Here is a 22,048-nt window from a genome sequence, read left to right on the forward strand (position 1 = left end):
AGTCTAATAGTGCAATAAAATTGACAAATATTTTATTGCATCTAAAATGATTTCTGTTGTATTTTATATTGGTATTCTGATTATTTATTTGTTTGTTTGTTTGTAAGATCTTTATTTCATTCTCCTCTGTTTCTTTTCATTTTCTTTGTTTACTTTAACCTTACATTTTTAACTTAACTTTACATTTTTTTCTAGCACTTGTTTTGTACTTATGAAATATCATATCATGTTAACAAGCATGTAAAGTAAAGCTTTGTTGACTCTGATTCGATAAATAAATAAGCAAATGTCTATAGACACTGACGTTGTTTTTAAAGTATTTAAAACTGAAGATTTATTTATTTATTATTTGTTTATAATATTTACTATTTATTTTTTCCTTTTATTTTAGTCTCATTTTTCTTCTTTTCATTTTCTTCTTTGTTTAATTAACAGTTTTTTTTTTTCATTTGGTCTGTTTCCTAACATTTTTTTTTATACTTATGAAATATTATGTTAAAAAAATTTTTTAATTTAAAGCTTAATTGACTGACTCTATAAATAAATAACCAAACGTCTAGACACTGGTGTTGTTTTTACAGTAGTTTCAAATTGAAGATTTTATTTAGATTAATTTATTAATAATATTTTACTATTTATTTTTCCTTTTATTTTATTGTCCTTGTTCTTTTTTTCATTTTCTTCTTTGTTTACCTAACCGTATTTTTTATTTTTATTTTGTCTGTGTTTCCTAACACTTTTTTATACTTTTATATTGACTGACTCTATAAATAACCAAAAGTCTACGTACACTGGCATTGTTTAACAGTAGGCCTTTAGTTTCCAGTTGAAGTTTAAAAATATATATATTTTCTCTACGGTAAAATGATGTGTCAGTCTTGGTCTTAGTCGAGTGATTGTTGAACAGAGGCCAGCTTGCACTCATTATCCATGCTGATAATGCTGACAGAGAAACCTGTATCAGCTCCACTTGATTTCACAGAAGAGCTTTAACATGCGTGGAGGGAAACCGCGCCCTCTGCTGGTTTATATGTAGTACCGCGGTTGGCAGATGTAATTACAGCAATATTCATTCTTACTCCATCTTTATTTAACAGAACACACCACATCGTTTGAGACCAATATTTCACAGTCAGTTTATTTTGCATTTTTATAAAACATGTATTGTATCCTTGTAGGCTAGTAGTTATTAACAAAAAAAAAAAACATTAAAATGCCATTCATACAGAAAGTTACTTGAACACACCTCTTCTATGATGGGCATGTTTTTTCATTATTTGTTATTATCTAAAGTAAAATAATGTTTAGACGGTTCACCATTCAGGAATCATATTGTAATAAAGACAAAAATATACCTGTAAATATAATGTTTTGAATTTTTAAAAATATTTCAATGTTGTTCAAATCAGTGTTGTGTAACTAATATGCAATTATATCCCAGAGAAGACCCCTGCATACCCTCATGACTGTGTCATGACTTTTTAAAATACAATAATAATGTGTATAATAATAATACTACTAAGGTGTAAGGGAAAATAACCAACATGAAAACAAATATGACATTTGTGCATTTTGAACTAGATCTCTGAAATGCTTATTTTGCATGATGAACCCTTTATCGCGGACAAACAGAATAAATGAGCAAGTCGAAAGTGCGGCTGCCGATGGTGTCGATGATGCCCCTGTTCGCGGTGCTGAAACCTCCAGGCGCTCTCTCTCTCTCTCTCTCTCTCTCTCTCTCTCTCTCTCTCTCTCTCTCTCTCTCTCTCTCTCTCTCTCTCTCTCTCTCTCTCTCTCTCTCTCTCTCTCCCTCTTCCCCTCTCTCTCTCTGCTCCTCTCTCACACGCACAGAATCCTCTGTCATGGCGTCTTCCAACAATGTTACTCCCACCAACTGTAGCTGGTGGCCCATATCAGCCATGGACGAAGATGGTAAAATCACAGACGGAGAGGAGAGTCAAGAGCCCACGATAGAACACAAGCCATACAACAAAGACCGGCTCGTTCTGTATCACTGGACTCAGTCCTTCAGCTCTCAGAAGGTAAGAAAAACACAGCATGAAAATGGTGGGTGAACCTATACTATGCAGTGGGACCAGTATTGCCAGACAGATAATATTGCGCTGTCTCTGGGTGGACGCGTGTTTTATCGGCCTACCTGTCTGTTCCGTCCTGTGTGAAGACATTACGAAACCTCAGCAGAAGATGGAACATTTTGACTTGACTGGCTCCAAGTAAACCGCATCCCAATATCATCGATCAGTTTTATGCATAGTGTCTATTAGATTGATTTAGGGGCAAATAAAGAGCGGATTTAACTGTATATAATGGGCACAAAGCTATTGTTGAAGAGTTGCGTGTTGCTTTGCTCTGGAGGATGATGGAACTCTAAATTATTCATTAAAATGAGGGAGCTTTGTGAAAAACAAACGGTGATTTCGTATTCTGCTGCTGTCAATTGCTTCGTGCACATTTCAGTCAGGGTCTTATGTGTCCCTCATAAATGTTAACAATTAAAACTGGCACCAACTTTTAATGGGTTATTCTAGGCATTTTTATTAACATATCAACAACAAACAAAAAAAGAGTACATTTATCTTATTTTTAATTCTCTTTGGCCAGTGTTTTTATCTTATCCCTGCTGTATTATATATTGTAATTATTTAATTTATTTTTGAAATGTAAATACACACACACACATATATGTATATATATATATGCACATTTTAATGTAATAAATATATATCACAAATATATATGTAATAAATATGAGGCATTTACACAAACACACACTATAATATAGGCCTATATACATGTATATATATATATATATATATATATATATATATATATATATATATATATATATATATACAAAAAATACACACACACACACACACACACACAGGTGTATGTGTGTGTGTGTGTGTGTGTATATATATATGCACAATCTAATTCAAAATGATAGTATTTTTTGCAATCAAATTGCGCATATGTATTATTGCTTTAAATGTTTAGCCTATATATATTTATTTTATACATGTGTGTGCATATTTTACATATAAATAAATACATAATTTAGAAAGAAATAAATGTATGTATATATAAATATAAATAAATACAATATTAATTTCACACATTTACACAAACAAACACATATAGAATATATATGGATATGAAATATGATAGAATGTTTTCCAATCAAACAGTGTGTGTGTGTGTGTGTGTGTGTATATATATATATATATATATATATATGAACTAGAAACATATATAGGCCTATATGTATGTATAAGCGTTAAACTGTCTTTTGTCTTTCTAGTAAACACCTTGTAGTGTCATGACCTTGAGGCTATAAGGCTAAATGGCTAAATATGACCGTCAACCCTTTTTTAAAGGCATTGCAAATTTCAACATATATTAAATGTTAAACGTAGCATGATATGCCACAATGCAATTTCTTAAGACTTAAAGACATTCTTTGTCTGATAAATTTTTTATTCTAATACGATTTTTATTTTAAAAATCACTGGAAAAATGGAAAAGGCCCCATATTTGGTGGAATAACACCAGGTGTGAGGCTTATTATTTGTTGTTCAAGAGACGTTACCTAAGCTAAACCTGACACCTGACAACAATATTAAATTGACCAAAACACTGGTGAGGCTCAGATCCCAAAGTGATTCATTTTGCTGATTACAGTAGTTACAGACTCGCATGGAAAGCTGAGCAAAAAATCAATGACCTGCCAAATCCATCTCCTATTTACTTACCAGCAGACTGCGAAATACAGTTAAACATGGGAAAGCTTCACACCGCTGAGTGTTTTTCTCTTCATGCCAATTACTTTTGGACTCCCTTTTTATAGAAATATTAATTGGAGAACATTTACTGGAGATGAGCATCAAAACAGCCCTGTCATCTCAGAAAATAGATTGGTGCTGCTGACCTTTCAATAGCACTGCCTTGTTGGGACTTTGTTTTGTGATGAATGGTATTGAATCAATGTATCTTCTTGATGAAGCGGTAAAAGGTTAAGCCGGGGCTGCTAACTTTTGAGTTCAGCTTGGAGTGAGTGATTCAAATCACGAGCTTCCGATTCTATTTCAATGCCGATTTAATATTCATTTGGATATACATGGATATAGTACATAAATTTTCCTCAAGGGAAAAAAAATCTAATGTTGTAAGTCAGCTGGTACATTATTATCAAAGGTTTTATTAATAACTGATTTGTAGACAATTGCATATAAGGCTCTTTTTATAATAATAACATTATGATAATACATTGTAATGGTATTTGAGTAAAAATATAATGAATATGTAATATAGTGCATAATGTTATTTTTCTCGCTAACTACAGGCTACATTTGAATGACTGACTTTTCTGATGTAAATGTAACCTTACCTGACTCATGTTTTATCCGTGGTGGTTGACACACTGATTGAGACATGATACATTTCAGTAAGTTGTACTGGTTCTTTCAACATACCCTCTGATGTTAATTCATGTTTATTTTGTACTGTAACTAGTAGTATTGAGGTATCAGTGAAGATCGGTTCACCGCTTCGCTTGAACTGAGGCTCTACAGCGACATTAAGAGTGCCAAAACGGTATTTATTTTTTTAATTTCGTAATAAAACGTACAAAGTTTTAATGCTGAGACTTTCATATCGAAGGTAACCCGCTCAGTCTTGTCTGTCAGCGCATTGTCGCATGTTTTTTTTTTCACTGCGTGAGAATACGTGTGGCGTGAGAACAGTGTTAATTGCGTGACGGTAAGCTATAGGCTAATGCTGGCTGAGCCTTTCCCAGTTGATTATTTTGTGTCTGTTCAAATCCAGACATTGCACAGTAGTTGTGAAGTGCTTTATCAGATGTGTCAATTGGCCTTGCAACACTTCCCAGGCCCCAGCACAGTCAAAGCTGAAAACAGCCTGGCATTGCTCAAGCTGCTGATTGATGCTTTTCACTCATCAGTCAGCGCTCCTTGTTTTATCTCGATCGATTAATCTGGTTTTGTAGAATGAGACAGGATTGTATCTTTAATGCTACTTCTAACCAGAAGAAAACCGGATTCCTATATACGAAGCAAGTAGCCTATATGTTCTCTTTAAATAACTATCTGAATCATATTGTATTGTTTAGCTTAATGCCAGGATACAAAAGCTCTGAACAGACAGCAAGGCTTTTTTCCATATTCCCATGTTATGTTTTATTAATATAGTTTCTATATGCATAGTTGCTATAGTTACTGCAGTAGACCTTTAACGCTTAAAAGAAAAGGTTCTATATAGAATCTTAAGGGATTCTGTTAGGCACTTTATATAATGAACCTTTTAGGGGTTCCCATCATAGGAACATTTTATGGATTTAGTATGAATTAATTTTTCATTTTAATTCAATGTTATGAATTTAGCAGCTTGTCAACATACTTCATCACTTGAAAAATTAACATGAAAGTATTATGCAATCGTTTAAGACATTTATCCCTATTTAAAACCTTTTTGGCATATCTGGTTCTTTAAAATTGAGGGTTCTAGAAACCCTTTGAAACTTTTTTCCAGTGTAGAGTCACTTTTTTTATACAAACAGGCAGTTTAAAACTTGCATAGTGAGAAAAAAGAAAGATGTCACATTGGTCACAAATGTTTAGAGACAAAAATAATAACCACAACAAGAAATTTAAAATTGCACGGTGATAAAAGCAATCTGATGTTTTATTAATCTAATTTCTAACAGCTGGCCTGCCAAACATTTAATTAAAACCTGAATGCCTTCCAAACTTGATTCTAATGATTGTCAAATAGAAACAACATTGAAAAAAATACAGTGGAAAATATTTCAACTGGTTTGCGTTGTACGTAACCGACATGAAGTGGGACCAAATGTCTCAGACCACTGTGAGAATGCTTTTATTTAATACAGTTGTCTTCATTTCAGATTATATTATCAGCAAAGAATACTACTGAAAATGTAAAGCTGAACTGCAAAACAAAGAATTTTCTAGTCTTTGATATTTAGTATGACGACATTATCTTTTTCAAAATTCTAAAACTCTCCGTCTTGAGGCAGCATGATGTCATGATGATGTCATGTGTGTGTTTTCTGGCAGGTGCGTCTGGTGATCAATGAGAAAGGGTTGCTGTGTGAAGAACGGGATGTCAGTATGCCTCTCACTGAGCACAAGGAGCCTTGGTTCATGAGGCTCAACCTAGGGGAGGAAGTGCCAGTTTTCATCCACGGAGACACTATCGTCAGTGACTACAACCAAATCATTGATTATATAGAGACCAACTTTGTCGGAGGTATGGCTGACAAACCACTTACTCATGACTGCAGAAAGATACCTTGCTTGTTACTGTACCTAACGCTCTATGGCAGGGGTCCTATACATTGTTTAACTCCAACTTGCCTCAACACACCTGCCTCGAAGTTTCTAGTATGCCTAGTTTGCCTTACGAAATCGCATTTACCCTCATTCACTGTTTCCTACATTAGTCCACTAAAGTCCACTTGATGGAGTGAATGAAAACGAGTGAGCGAATTCGCACACACCGAGTGCCTACGGTTGTGCATAGTTGTGTTTAATAACTAATGAAACTGAAGCGGCTCCAGTAGTAATGATACGATTTATCTTAAACTCTGTTGTGGCAACTAGCATGGATAAACTTTAATAAAAAATTATAATAATCAATTAAAAAGGAATTTATACCTGTTTGATATTACGCCATAGCCACATTGGACCAGTGGTTTGGAAAATGGATGATTCATCTGTGGGCGCCATCTTCGGGAATTCATTTAGTGCGCGACTCTGACGGTGCATTATGGGTATTCTCTAGCCGCTGAGCGTACATCTGTTGGACACTCGTTACTGCACAGTACATGTTAGTCAAATATGCACTCTTCTTCTTGTTGCCATATGTGTGTAGAAAGTTAAAGATAGGCCTAAGCAATGCAAGCACTGCACTACATTTTCTCTCACACAGTTGCATGCATGACTATGTGTCATTTTGAATGTCTTCACAGTTCGAGTGTGGGAGTGTTTTCACCGAAGTGTTTTCTGATCCAAGATCACTTACTCAACTGAGAAGAGCTGAGCGTGATCACTCGATCTCTCAGTGGTCTTTACGAGATTTAAACAGAGACCTCTGAACTATATTTGACATGCCCAGGCACAAATGTATTTTACCAATATAATTTTAGTCATAAATCTGTTACATGAAACTTGATTTTCATTTTGAACACTGACTATTTGACTAACATTTGCACATTTGATCTTTGACCAAAAATATATTTTGAAACTTATAAAAAAAGAACATTGTTTAAAAAACTAAATTCAAATTGAGTCTATACAGGTATGTTACATTTTTCAGGCTAATGTTAATGCAAAAGTTTAATATTTAGTGCATTGCAGACACCTAATACTCTGAATCTATAAATATAGTACATAAACCATTTTGCATGACTTGTAAAAACCTGCTTGACATATTTACAGTATGATTGTCTTTTTCTTTTGTTGTGGATGGTGTTAATGAGTTTATGTCCTTAAGAACAACGTGCTATCCTAGATTATCCTACTGTTCCATGTTTACACGGATCGGCGTAAACAACTAAAACTGCTGTATTATTGATGCCAGGCCAGTAGTTTGGCGATGTCACTTTGTAAAGAAACACTACGCGCCGATAGACTGAATGCGTAATACGCATGCGCATGATGTCACAAATTTGCGTTTTTATAGTTTACACGGAGACGATAACGGTATTGTTTTAAAAAAAATCACTTTGAAACTTGTGGACTTCCGGTTATGGCGACGCGCTTACAAGACGCACGAGTTGGCTCCGCTGTAATTTGTAAAGATATTTTCTAAATTTTACCCCTGCTTTCTTCAAACTTCGACCACGATTTGTTTTTCAAGTGAATTCTGTCTAAGATGTCGCCGAAACCAGCAAAACAGAAACCGAAAAAAGTAACAGATATTGTCTCCGACTCCGAGGGCATGCCAGTGGCGTTGGTTTGATTTTGAAATTGGTGGGGACGGGGACATCAATATAATTATATTTTAAGTTTTGATCGAAATTATTGCTAGGGATATATCAGTGTCACTGGATATTGGTAGGGACACGTCCCTAGCGTCCCTACTAAATTCTACGCCCCTGCCATGGACGAATTGCCGGGTGCTGCTCATGGCGAAGAAAATCCACCGCCGAGTTTTGGAGACCATGCGAGCACTTCCCACTCTGACACAAGTGACATCCTTCAGGCAATACACTCAGTTAGAGTCGATATGGCTTCTCAATTTGAAACGGTACTTTTAGCTGTACAAGATGTCAAAAACCAAGTGGCAGAATGTTTCGGAAGATTGACGCAGACGGAGGAACGAATCTCACAAACCGAAGATTCGATTTCTACACTTCAATCGAAGACCAGTGTTCTCGAAAAGAACTTAGCCGCACTTACCTGGAAAATCGATGACCTGGAGAATCGAAGCAGACGCTCCAATCTGAGAATCTTAGGTTTACCAGAAAAATCCGAGGGTAGTGACGCATGTGCGTTCCTAGAAAGTTGGCTACCTGAGGCGCTGGACATGGAGCCTCTGCGAAAACCCTTGGCTATAGAAAGGGCACACAGGATTGGCAGTACTCGAAGGTCTGATACGGACACAAATTCAACACCGAGAGTGATGATCCTGAAATTCCTGGATTATAGAGACAAGGAGCGCGTAATGCATGCGGCTAGGGTGAAGAAAGACGTGCTGTTCCAAAACCATCGAGTCATGTTATTTCCAGACCTTTCTGCTGATGTAAACAAGCAACGCAGACAATTCGACGAAGTCAAGAGAAAGTTACGAGCTAAGGGCCTACTGTATGGATTCATCTTCCCAGCTCGTCTTCGGGTGACTGTTAATGGCCGATCTCACGTCTTTCAAACGCCATCCGAAGTTGACAACTTTCTAACGAATTTATAATCTGGTGGCATTATTTCAACGACGGGAATATGTGTATAACGGACGAGCATTCATGTTGACATTCTGTATAAGGGGACATGGTAAATCCAGCGGAGCTCAGGTGGGAAACGACTCTTCGTAAGGGTATTTTCTTTGGTGTGTTTTTTTCTTTTTGGTATACCCAGTTATATGGGGGAAGTTAGAAGTAAAGTAGTGTGTGTATTTGCTGGTGGTTCTCGGCAATACATAGTTGTGGTGTTAAAGTGTTTCTATTTGATGTTTTTATTTGTTTTGGCCTTTATTTTTATTTTGTATTGCTACACGATACAGGTGATTTTATGTTTCAAAATGAGGGAGTGTATTGGATTATCTCATAGTATAAAATTTGGCAGAGATTAGAGAGGTTAAGTTCATTTCATGGAACTGTAGGGGGTTGCATACTCTTACTAAAATCAAACAAGTGATGACTAGGATAAAGCAGCTACAATCTAAAATAGTTTTCCTCCAGGAAACACATTTAATGTCAAATGATATATGTAGAATACGTAATAGATGGCCTGGTCAAGTGTTTTCAGCTTCATTTAGCTCCCAGGCAAGAGGGGTTATTACAATGATCCATAAATCAATTCCTTTTCAAACAGTTAAGACAATACAGGATTAACTGTATACCTGCATGATATTAATACATTTAATCATTTACTATTTCTCCTAAAATAGTCCCTCTCATGTCATGATTTGCTTCTCTTGTATGCCTGATTACTTCCAACTAATGTGTAGCTATCCTATTTGACCTATGCCTGTTTTTTATTTTTATTTTGTTTATATACATGTATACATATACTTTTTTTTTTTTTGTCACAATTATTATTCCTTATTTCCTTTTTTATTTATTATTACTATTTATTTATTTTCATTATTATTATTATTATTATTTTTATTATGTAAAAGAGATCCAACCTTTTAATTTACGTTATTGTTGTATTATACTGGCATAAGCTGTTATATCTCAATAAACAAAGTATTACAACTTTGAAACTTGTTTTCGTAAGTGTGTGTTTTCAGGTTCCAAATGAACAGCCAAAACGCATTAAAAGTTTTCCGTTTTTATTTGAAAATTGTGTCGTGTAATAGACCCCTTAGTGACAATGCAGATTTTCATGTTGTTTGTCTTGGTGATATGGCGTATTTCAGCTGTTTGTGTGCTAGAGAAATCGAGAGATATTTTGATATTGTTTTTATCGGATGAATTGATCTTCCACAGTGAGCTTGGAGAGCTGCAGGTCAGCATGCTGAAGGTGCAGAGCAGTGTAAAATGGGATACCCCTTTGTTTTCATTCTCTATCTGACTGACTTCTTCAGTCTAGAGATTGGTCACCAAGAGACAAAGATGTCTATAATATCTGAAAAAGCTTTCTGTTAACATTTTTCATTCATCTTAATATCAGTGGCTTGTGATTTAAACGCCCCTTGCAAAAAAAAAAAAAAAAAAAGGTATCTACCAAAAGGGGCAAGAACTTTAACCAGCCAAACTTTGATTTTGACTATTCAATTTCTTGTGTTTTAGTTATATTAATATATATATACTGACTGTATGTATATATATATATATAATGTTTGTTTTTGTATGAAAGGTGAATCATTGACCAATTTGGAAATAAAAGTGCACCTGTTAACATGCACCCCCTATTAAGAAAAAAAGAAAAGAAATGGCATATCCAAGCTAAAATAGATGACAGTCCATCAAATTTCACAAAATTGACCTATGACAACTAAATTGACCTTGTTGCTGTTTAGAAACTAAATGCACCTAAAGCCTTACGTCTTATCATGTTCTATTTCACATTTGAAGATGATATTTCTAAAACTCTGTGTTTTATTAAATATTTTTTAAGACCATGCCATGTGATTTTATTTAGTGAAGACTCTAAAATGCTAACTGATGTTTATTCACATCTTCTAAGCATCCATTCAGTCTGTTATCTCTATTTTCTTCACTGCAGGTTTCTAACCCTTCACTGTTTCTAACCCTGCACACATCCACACCTCTCCGGCCAGGATATATGGCCAGATCAGAATAGTCGTGGGTATATTAATCTATATTAAAAAACTTTGTGTGTGTGTTCTTTGTTCTTTCAGACACAGTTGCCCAGCTGATTCCGGATGAAGGCACTCCAATGTATGAAAGGGTACAGCAGTACCGTGAGCTGCTGGATGGACTGCCCATGGATGCTTACACACATGGATGCATCCTGCATCCTGAACTCACAATTGACTCCATGATCCCAAAGTACGCCACCGCAGAAATACGTAGTAAGTGATGCTACAATTCAGTGCACCATTAATTCTAGAGAATACTGTACAAAATTGCAAAGAATGTCTTTTATTTTGTGAAATATGTATACTCTTAAAAATAAAGGCATCTATGGCATAAATTTATTGACATCTATGGTTCCATAAAGGACCTTTAACATCCATCGATCTTTTCCATTGGACAAAAGGTTCTTCATGGGGGAAAATGTTAATTGGAATTTTCAAATTAGATTTAAAATATTTACATTAAAATCTTTAGATTTTAGATGATTAAAATTAGGGATGTGCCCGAAGCCTAATTCCGAATTCGAAAAGGCTCGAACAGTGAGTAATGCACACTACGGAGCCCCTAAAGGGACATTGTTAGGCTTGCTGCGGTAGTCGCTTACATTACAGTACATTAGATTTCACTTATCAAACAAAGGTAAGGAGAGATGACTGACAGGACGCTGTCAGAGGATTTAATGTGCAGCAGATCCTGAGCGTCATTGAGAAATATCTTATCTTGTAAACTGTGTGGTCAGTACTGACGCTCCCTATACACAGAGTATGTGTGATCGCAAATTTAAAAAAGTCAAAGTAAACAGCGAGCGTTCATTCAAAACCTTGCATATTGATAGTGGCTCCCTGATGTCCACAAATTATATACAATAAAATTACCCAACTGTATAATCGTGAGAGAACACAAAAGCACTGAAATATATTTTTTCCTCCCATTTTGTATTTTTTCCATCACATGTCCCTTTAGGGGCTCCGTAGAATGCCTCCTTTCCTTACCGAACACAGTATTCAGCTTCGGGGACATCCCTAATTAAAATGTTCTGCACACTTACGAATTTTTTTTTTTTTTAAGAACTGTTCACTGAAAGGTTCTTTGGGAACCCAAAATGGTTGTTATGTGGCATCGCCGTGAAAACCCCTGATAACACTTTTGAGACATTCTACCAAAGACTTTAGATTTACAAAAATGGTGCACTCATTTACAATGAATGGGATAAAGTATGGTGGAATAAGACCCGCCTTCTAAAAAAAAGAGCCAATCACCAATTGGTAAAGTCATTGCATCACTGCAGCTGCCACTAGAAGCTCAGGTTGCTTTAGAAACAGTCAGTTTCTGAGACGTGGACTTACTACGGACTATAAGTAACTTTGCAAGTACATATCAATTTATTCTACTAACCCTAACCCTAAGACCTAACCTAACAGTCTGCTTATACTCTAATGAGAGTTAGTTGACATGTAGTTGCAAAGTTATTTATAGTTAGCAGAATGTCTAAAGTGGACCATTGAAATAAATTATTAACCAAACCCCTTTTTGGAATCTTTATTTTTAAGTGTGTCGAAAGCAAATTCTGTTTCTTTGCAAAACCTGCTTAGTCTGGAAATCCTTTTATTTCTCAGATTTCACGTTTTGAAGCAAATTGCTATCTCAAATGTTGACTGTAAAGTGACATCCTCTCACTAAAATGCTCTAATGCTGCCCTGTTTATTCAGAGTTCATCGATATTAAATCCAGTGTAAACCCGCAATGCTCACCTATTACGTAACGTGCCAGTATAATGTAAATCAAGCCAAAGAGTTGGTCCAGCCAGTGTACTGCAGCATAATAAATTGTTATGGAAACCCAGCATAATTGCAAATAAATCTCTTTTATGGTTTAAAACTTGGAAGGAGTCCCTTTGATAGGTGTTGTTTATCACAGTCACTCCTTTGATTTTATGTGTAAAGTCTTATTAAATCCCTTAATTACTTGTCAGGAACGACAGTTACAGTATTAACTACTAGTGTACACAACTCATCGCGAAGGAATTTCTAATGTTAGGGGAACTTTACAGATTTCTGGGGTTTTATGATGTGAATATGTAACCAGATGAAAGCTCTCTTACTGACATAGACATTCTGATTTCTCTCAGGACATTTGGCCAATGCAGCATCTGAACTGATGAAGTTGGACCATGAGGAACCCCAACTGACAGAGCCATACCTCTCCAAGCAGAAAAAGCTCATGGTAAGCTAGCAGTTTTACATGCATATACATATCTTATGTGCAGTCATATCTTAATCTGAAAATGAAATAATAGCTTGTCATGATCTTAAATACTTACATTTGGTAGGCGAAGATCTTAGACCACGACAATGTGAACTACCTGAAAAAAATTCTTGGAGAGTTGGCAATGGTGCTAGACCAAGTAGAGGCAGAGCTGGAAAAAAGAAAACTGGAATATCAAGGTATGTTTTTTGTTGACGTTTTTTTCTTCTTCTTAATTTCAACAAATAAAATAAATAATAATACAATACAAATAAACCAACCCTAACAAAATAAATGATCATAATCTTATTTTAAGTTATTTTATTTAATTTAAAAAAACAGCATTATGAAAAAAAAAAATATATATATATATATATATATATAACCACAATACAATAAAATACTTATTTAATAACCTTAATATGTTGTTATAAAAATATTTTATTTTATTAAGACAAAACAACATTAATAAAAATGAAATGAAAATATAGCAAAGGTTACTTTAATTAAAACAATGTTATTTTATTGCATTTTATTATTAAAAAATACAAAGTATTTTTAAACATGATCTTTACTGATTTTTCTTGGTGCATTTTGTCATGTTATTCCTGTTTATCTCATGTAAATCGCAAGAATTCACATTTGTTATTGTGTGTTCGTTTACATTAGAAATATTAGCTTTGGGAATTGCTGTTTTATGATCTTACTTTTTCAAGAACATCTACAAGTTGTCTTTCCTGTCTACACAGGTCAAAAATGTGAATTATGGCTTTGTGGACCTACTTTTACACTAGCTGATATTTATCTTGGAGCCACATTGCACAGGCTCAAGTTCTTGGGACTCTCAAGGAAATACTGGGAGGACGGGAGCCGGCCGAACCTGCAGTCGTTTTTTGAGCGGGTGCAGAAGCGCTACGCTTTCCGCAAGGTGTTGGGGGACATCCACACGACCCTGCTCTCGGCAGTTCTACCCAATGCATTCCGAATGGTAAAAAAGAAGCCGCCGTCCTTCTTTGGGGCGTCCTTCTTAATGGGCTCTCTCGGGGGGATGGGCTATTTTGCCTATTGGTTTTTAAAAAAGAAATACATGTAGTGAATGTGCTCTTGTAGTGTTTTGTGTCTGTGTATCTGTGCGATGGTTGAACTTTTCGGTAACTGTTTTACGAGAGCAGGAACATCAAGACAATATACAGAGGTCAACACTATTACTTACTAGGGTGAATACTTAAATAAATATATAATGAGAACTTTCCAAGACTAGGAATTCTTCTTAACAGCACCTTCTCTGGTAAATGATGCCTTCATTTCTATTTTTTTTTATGATTTACTGGTTTACTTTATTCATATTAGGCTTGCATACAGCATAACTATTTTCTGTTGTTTTTTCCAGCTTATAAACACTACACATTCTGACATTTAAGACACCTGTATTCGATTATAGGGTATAGCACAATGGACAAAGTGTATTATAAACTTAAATCCCAAAATAATGTTTGTTAAAGGTGCAGTAAGCAATTTCTGAGAAAGTCCCTGTCCCAAATGGCACACTTCATATGCACTTACGGTCTTGTGGACTTACAATGGCCTCTGCGTGCACGTCTCTGTTAAGTCCACGAGACTGTAGGGTGTCCCATTTGTCATTTTAGGTTTCAGAAGGGTGCTCGCAAGCGCCGTCTTTTCGGCCGATATGCCCCCTCGATGCATATATTTTCTGAGCCTGCAAGCTCCGCAGCAGACTTCAGCTAGATGGTCAAAGCGGCATTACATCACAAAAGTGGACGGAGTGGAAGATCGCAAGGGCATAGGGTTCCATTTGGGACAGGGCCAAACACTAGGGCTGAGCAAAAAAAAAAAGATTTTTCGATTAATCGTTTTTAAAAATGTTCTCGATTCGATTTCGATTCTCAAAAGCCACAAATCGATCTGTGTATGTATTTCCGCAAACATTGACCAATATTTGATTGATGTTAATCTTATTACTAGTCTTCTCCACTAGATTTCATCCTCTTATTTACCTTGCACGTTGTTACAGCGGGGACCCTGTCATTCATTCAGTGCTGAACATGGCAGATACAGGTGCGTCTCTCAGCGTGAAAGATGTTCCGGACAGTTTAAGGAACTATAAGGGTCCCGATCGGCATTTAAGCGAAAAAGAACTCGCGCACGCTGTGTGAGAAGTTTTGTGTGCGCACACACCCGAAGCGAACACAGCTGCACGTCTCAGACAGTGTGAAAAAAATGAGTTCTCTCTGCGCTTAAACCGTCAAATTCACACAAACTTATCTAAAAATGCCCGCCTTCACGAGTATCCAAGTAAACATAGTCAGTTCTGGCTTAAGTAAACAGTAGAGAAAGAACGCATGTGTATCATTATATTGTATCCCTGCATTAGTCTTAAAGTGACAGCAGTGTTCTTATGTCAGTCAAACTACAAAAGACAAAGAAATCACTCCCTGTTCTTCACTGAATAACGTTTTTGTAACTTTAATAAGGATGAACCTTTATTTAATTTGTACAGTGAAGATTATATGCAGTGTTATTTTACATTTGATTTGAAATTTATATTAAAAGTGTTTTAGCTGTGGTATCGAAATTGGAATCAAGAATTGTTCAATTTTAATGGTATCTAAAATTTTGGGTGTCATAACCTTATTTATTAAAATACAAGGATACATGGTCAAAAACAATAACTATTTAATTTATTTATAACTTAGTGGTAGGGCCAGTGAAAATGGAATCAGTGAATTTGAATCGAGAATCGAATCAAATTGAGAACTTGTGAATCGGAATCGAATCGATACCCAGCCCCTACCAAATACTGTTGATATTTTATATCAACCCAAAAATAACAGACCCCTCCCTTCATTGCTCCGCCCCCTAGAGGCTGAGGTCTTTAGCCTCCTTGTTAGTCTGCCCACCTCCCATACCGGATGTTCGAATCCTGCTTGAAGCGGGGCGATTAGAACCGGAGGGGTTACATTGGTGCCGTGACCCATATGAGAGTGAGGTTTAGGGGGGGTGAGTTTAAGAGAGGCCAGTTAGTGAGAGCTGTGCCGGTAAACCTCACTCCCTTGATCTCAAGAGGCGCATTAGCGACTGACGCTAGAGGCTGCGGCACTGACCGAATTGCCTCGATACCATCGAGTCTTGTCGTTCGGAACCAAATTTCGATACCTAAGTTGTTAATCTCGTCAATGTCAGTGAGCCAATAAGCATGCAGCATGATTGGCTGTGGTGCGACATCAAGGAAAAACACTAGTTTACGGCGGTTACGCCCAGAGATAGATGTGTCTCACACGTGAGGCTGTAGTGTGAAAGCGTCCCAACCCCCAGAGATGGAAAAGATGTGGAAAAGATCAAAAGTGTGGCTACATTTCACCAGGCTAGATGCCAACAGCGCGCGATGCCATATTTGCGACAAGATAATTGATGCCAAGACCAGAAACACAACAAATCTGATGAAGCACTTGACAGTGCACGGAATAAAATTACAGCAGAAATTTGCTCCGTCTTCGACTGCTAGAACTGGAGCGCGTCACTAATGAACCGAACCTCAGCGTATAGGCTTCTTGCCTCACAGACATGAGAAATAAGCATATAGAAAGCTTGAAATGTCTAATTTTAAACGAACCAATTCGAATCGAAAACAAATACTCTCTGATTATGTAATCTAAATGAACAGTGCTCTCTATAGGCGCGCACACGTCCACTATACTGCGGAGATGACGAGTCAGCATCGTAAACTTCATCTTTGCAGCCAACACTGACTCAAAAAACACTAGTTTATTGATAAACAATTAAGATGCTATTATTTCCCGACACATTCATAATCATTAGGCTACTTTTGCCAGTGCTTTGCGGCAAGCTTAATGCGTGCGTTTGAGAGCGAGGCATATACTCCGCCCCCCGGTGGCCTATATGAGTCTTTGAGTCTGTAAAAAAAGTCAACAGGCTGAAAAAAATAAAAGTTTTATTAGGTCATATATGTAATGTAATCTTGTTAAAACAGATTTCATAAAAGTGGTATTGAAAAAGTATCAAGGTGTCGGTATTGGTATCGATATCGGTATCTATATCAAAAAAATACCCAGCCCTACTCTTTCTTCAAATCTCCCTCTTGCTCTCTCTCTTTCCTCCCCCATCTTGAGTATACGTCCCCTACTTCTGATTTGCAACAGCGTTTTCCAGAAATCGCTTACTGCACCTTTAAAGTACCCTGAATTCTTAATTAAGCATCTTTTTTTGTATTACCAGCCACTGATGAGTTTCCAAACACTTTGCACTTAAAAGACTCAAAATTATGAGACTATTCTGCAAAACTTGTCAGCATTCATTCACTTTTTAGTGCACATTTACATGTGAAAAGCTGTTCATTAGCAGAATCCAACACTGCACAATTTTCAGTCCTAGCAAACATTTCAGAGGCCTAAATATTACACATCTTACCAAGAATGCAAAAACCGAAAACACTAAAGAGAACAGAATGTTTTCCTCATACAAGACTGCCAATCTAAGCATTTTCTTTCCTATGTAATTTTTTTTTTTTTTGTTATCACTAGCAAAATTTCTCAAAAGTCTACTAAACCACAGAATGAGTAAAGTTTCTTGCTTGAAATGTTGGTGGTGTAGAAATGTGAATGTGAAGTGCCAGTTCTGAGTGTAAAAGATACTGGGACATTTGGTGTGAAAACAAACACACCATTATATTCAGTTAAAAACTAGGCTTATAATAAAGATCAAATGGCCATTTAAACTAGCATATCCATTTTTAAGCATGCAGCTGTTTGATGCAATGGGTTTATAGCCAAAGACAATGACAGTTTTTTCTTTCTTTGTAAGTTTTCAGTAGTGTTCAGAAAAAAAGGAGTGTGTACATTCTTCTTCTTAAGTCATCTTAATTTGACTTACAAAAAAACTGTGAGACCGTTAAGTGTTTGCCAGCAAACGCAAGAATATAACTGAATATTATATGAAGTTCTATATCACCTCACACACAAGCCATATACAACTGTGCAGATGTATTAATACTCTGTATTATTTCATTTTATGTACTGCTGTACAGTACGTCTGAGATTAATATCTCAACACCTCGAATCTCACATAGAAATACACTTATTATGGAATGATGGATATAAACTGAGATAAGTGGCGATCCCTACTCTAAAACGGAATGACTGGAAGTTAAATTAATACATGAAAAATATATTGATATCTGTGGTCATTAGACTTCACAATAAATTATTTTATTTTGTAATTTTTATTTTTATATTTTTAAAATATGCATTTATTTACAGTGGTTTCTAAGATGTTTGTTCATGAGCCTTAATTTGTTCAGTTGCCATCGATTTCAATAAATGAAAATGCTTACCTTAACCTTTTCGTATGGTCTGTGTGCAGCACAAGCTAGATATAGCAATGATCTCATTTAGTACAAAAACAGCTGTTCAATCAATGAAACAAACGCCTATTTAAAAAAAAAAAAAATGAAATGCATTGGACTCTGCAGAATTAGTGTTATCAATGCCAAGGTTTGATGCATGAATTGCTAAAAAATGTATTCTGTACCTTGAATGCATTAATGCAATGTAAATTGCTTAAAAGAATCTGCCAAATGCATAATTGCAATGTAAATTTAAAATGAGTCTTTATTGCAAAATAACTTTTAATTGATTTGCTGATCATATTCAATATTCAAATGAAGTGTAAAATGCCCAAACATATTTTAATTTAAATAATTGCTTTTCTGGATGGATTGCTTCTTTTTTTTTTTTTTGTATAAACATAATCAGATTTGAAGGTGTTTATTGGTACTATTGACATTGCAGTTAGAAGAAAAAAAATAAAGCCATGTTCTTTCTGATTAGTTTTACCATTAAATACATTTGTTTAACTAAGACAACATTCATAAAGAAAACAAAGCATACAAAAAAATAACCCCAGTCCTTATATTGAAATCCAGTGTTACTCAGATTTCTCCCTCTAATTTGGTCCCCTCTAGTCTGAGGTCTGCATCATTCCTGCCCACAGTGAAAAGGCTGACGACAGCAAGCAGAGCGGCCAGCATCATCCCTGCACAGCCTGCAAACATGTGTCTGGTGCCACTGCCGGCCTCACCCGCACCGGCCCCCGACACCTCCCCGTGAAGAGCCAGCAGCCCCAGGCAAGCCAGGAGGTGAAGAGGCAAACGAAACCAAGCCAGCACGGCAGCCCTGCGTTCCATGGGAACCACACGGCCCTGGAGAAAACTTACCGCCGGGAAATAAAGCCCGCAGGCTAGTTCCAGCAGAAGGAAGGCGAGAAGAGATTCCCTCGGCCGGGGCTGGCCGGGCACCGTGGAGAACGTCAGCATGAAGAAGGAGAAGAAAGCTAGTAGAACGGCTAAGCAGAGCAGGTGACCGGGTTGGAGTCGATACGGGGCCGACGTGGCCAGTCGGAAAAGCGTGGAGCCGGCCAAGCTGGCCGCCATCAGACTGGAGAAAATGATTCCTAGCGGCGGGCCGTGTGGGTCCAGTACAGGAGTCCAAAGAAAAACAAATATATAGAGAACGCTTTCAAAAAGTGCCTGAACGCCACCCAAAAGCATAACGCGGCGGTCAGACAGCAAGCAGCGCAGGCCGTCCACACAGCTACGCCAGAAACGGGCCCGCGTTGACATTTGCAACTTGGGGGCGTTTAGAGGGTTGAGAAGGGGGGCGTTCTTGTCTCCGTGTGCGCTCTCCTGTCTGTCCTCCTGACCCCATTCGGACAGCACAAACCAGGCACAGGCGGCAAGGCTTGGGATCGCCAAAAGAAACGGAGCGACCGGCCCCAGCCCAAGCCATTCGGCAAACAGATTCGCCACCAGCCCGGCGCCAACTGCCAGTCCGTGATTCCAATTTGCGACTTTACCGAAGGTGACAGGAATCCATTCTTTGGGAAAATCATGGACGTCAACGTGACCGTGCACATACCAGGCCTCAAAAGTGGTGGTTAGCAGAGAGGTGGACAGGCCTCCTAGAACACGTCCTAGTATGAGCACAAAATAGTCTTGTGACAGCTTGGTGAAGCAGCAGATAGAATAGGTCAGGCAGAAGAGGAGACACGTCTGTCTTCGCCCAAGAAACTGTGGTAGCCAGCCGGCCACTGGGGCAAATAGCACGCAAGAAGCCAGACCGAATACATATAGGATGGCGATCTGAGACTCCAGGAAGTTGTAATGTCGATACAGTTTATAAAGGTAAGGTCCCTGCAGCCAGTCTGCCCAGAGGGCCAGAAGATACGCCTTCAGAAAGAGCTTCTGAAAACGCTGGAATGCCGGATTGGCGACAGCTGTCTGTGTGGCCTGGAATGAGGTGAGACGACGGGCTGCAATCTCTAAAGCCACGCACAGTCCTGCCAAAACTATAAATGCCAGGTATGCTGTCACAAACATGATGGACAAAAGTTTTCAGGGGACTGGAGAAATCCTGAATAATCCTAGATCATCATCCTCCAGCAGCTCTTGGTCCAGTGAAATCTATAGTTCATCTGAGGAAAGAGAAAAATGAAAAATTATGTAAGAAGTGCATTATATAGACCATAAATGTTAATAACAATAGTTTTGTACCAACACAATTCTTACCAAAAATGACATTCTTCATCATGCGACTTCTGGATGAACCCAATGGAGAAATCATCATGTCAGACTGACAGCTTGACTTCTGAAATGAACCACATGGCTACTATCAATACATATATATATATATATATATATATATATATATATATATATATATATATATATATATATATATATATATATATATATATATATATATATATATACATAGAGAGAGAGAGAGAGAGAGAGAGAGAGAGAGAGAGAGAGAGAGAGAGAGAGAGAGAGAGAGAGAGAGAGATAGCAGATAGATAGGATAGATAGATAGATTAAACTTGACTGACTTAAAATTGAAACATCCATAAATGTTTGGTTAAAAGCCTTATATATATATATATGTGTGTGTGTGTATATATATATATATATATATATATACAGAGAGAGAGAGAGAGAAAAGCCTTAAATACACCTACCTTACTATCTTAACATTGTCCAAAAGAGTTTGCAAACTCTTCGCTGATTTTGGGAGATAAAAAAACCTTTTCTATGCCATGATTTCAGGTGATTTTACAGCGTAAATGTCTGCAATATTTTCCTATCTGATCTACAATATCCGTGTGTGTTTCCGGGTTACTCAAACGTAATGACGCAAAACACACGAAGGACGTCTTTGCGTAGCTTATAAATATTAATGACGTATTACGGCGTTCAACCCAGTAGGGCTCTCTAATTAGCAACGATTAATAAACCAGAGCCGAATAAACGAATTATTCTGTTGGCAGAGATTGACTGACAATATTAATTAGGGTATGTAGCAGGACACTCCATCAAGTTTACCAGGCAACGTTGGATTAAGCGTGAATGAACGAAATGCCATTTCGCTACTGTGGCTGGCCACACGATGTCACTATAACACCGTTTACTATGTAAAGCAATGCCTTGAATAATTTTATGGATAATATCTCTAATGGCTCTCAGATTAACTAAAGACAATACAATACCATTAAAATATGATAGCTTCTAAAAATATTTTTTTAAAGCATAAGAATAAAAAAATGAATCTGGCTACATGCATGTGTTTTAACTGATTCTGTTAGAAATAAAGACTAAATAGCCTATGATTTTACAGTGTCCTGAATTAAAGTGGATTAACTCAGTTTGACAACCAAAACGTGACTGACAGT

At 36.9% G+C, this 22,048-nt stretch overlaps 2 protein-coding genes across 3 annotated transcripts; one reads left to right on the forward strand and one right to left on the reverse strand.

The window, feature by feature from the left end:
• The first annotated feature begins 1,798 nt into the window (after nucleotides 1-1,798).
• Nucleotides 1,799-14,536, forward strand: gdap1l1 (ganglioside induced differentiation associated protein 1-like 1). Its single transcript, XM_056257961.1, has 6 exons — nucleotides 1,799-2,042; nucleotides 6,117-6,309; nucleotides 11,086-11,259; nucleotides 13,173-13,267; nucleotides 13,374-13,488; nucleotides 14,038-14,536. The coding sequence occupies exons 1-6, from the start codon at nucleotides 1,863-1,865 to the stop codon at nucleotides 14,379-14,381; spliced, it is 1,101 nt and encodes a 366-aa protein (XP_056113936.1). The 5' UTR covers nucleotides 1,799-1,862; the 3' UTR covers nucleotides 14,382-14,536.
• A 4,537-nt stretch (nucleotides 14,537-19,073) lies between these two features.
• On the reverse strand, nucleotides 19,074-21,498 carry mfsd5 (major facilitator superfamily domain containing 5). Of its 2 annotated transcripts, none has more exons than XM_056257957.1 (3): nucleotides 21,343-21,498; nucleotides 20,889-20,967; nucleotides 19,074-20,794 (listed from the first exon to the last, which is right to left on the reverse strand). In XM_056257957.1, the coding sequence occupies exon 3, from the start codon at nucleotides 20,697-20,699 to the stop codon at nucleotides 19,254-19,256; it is 1,446 nt and encodes a 481-aa protein (XP_056113932.1). In that variant the 5' UTR covers nucleotides 20,700-20,794; nucleotides 20,889-20,967; nucleotides 21,343-21,498; the 3' UTR covers nucleotides 19,074-19,253. The 2 variants fall into 2 exon arrangements, with proteins under 2 accessions (XP_056113932.1, XP_056113931.1); XM_056257956.1 differs by having other exon boundaries at nucleotides 21,338-21,498.
• Nucleotides 21,499-22,048: the final 550 nt, after the last annotated feature.

Source organism: Rhinichthys klamathensis, unplaced genomic scaffold (assembly GCF_029890125.1).
Source record: "Rhinichthys klamathensis goyatoka isolate OS25496 unplaced genomic scaffold, OSU_Roscu_1.1 h1tg000147l_1, whole genome shotgun sequence".
Taxonomy (NCBI): domain Eukaryota; kingdom Metazoa; phylum Chordata; class Actinopteri; order Cypriniformes; family Leuciscidae; genus Rhinichthys; species Rhinichthys klamathensis.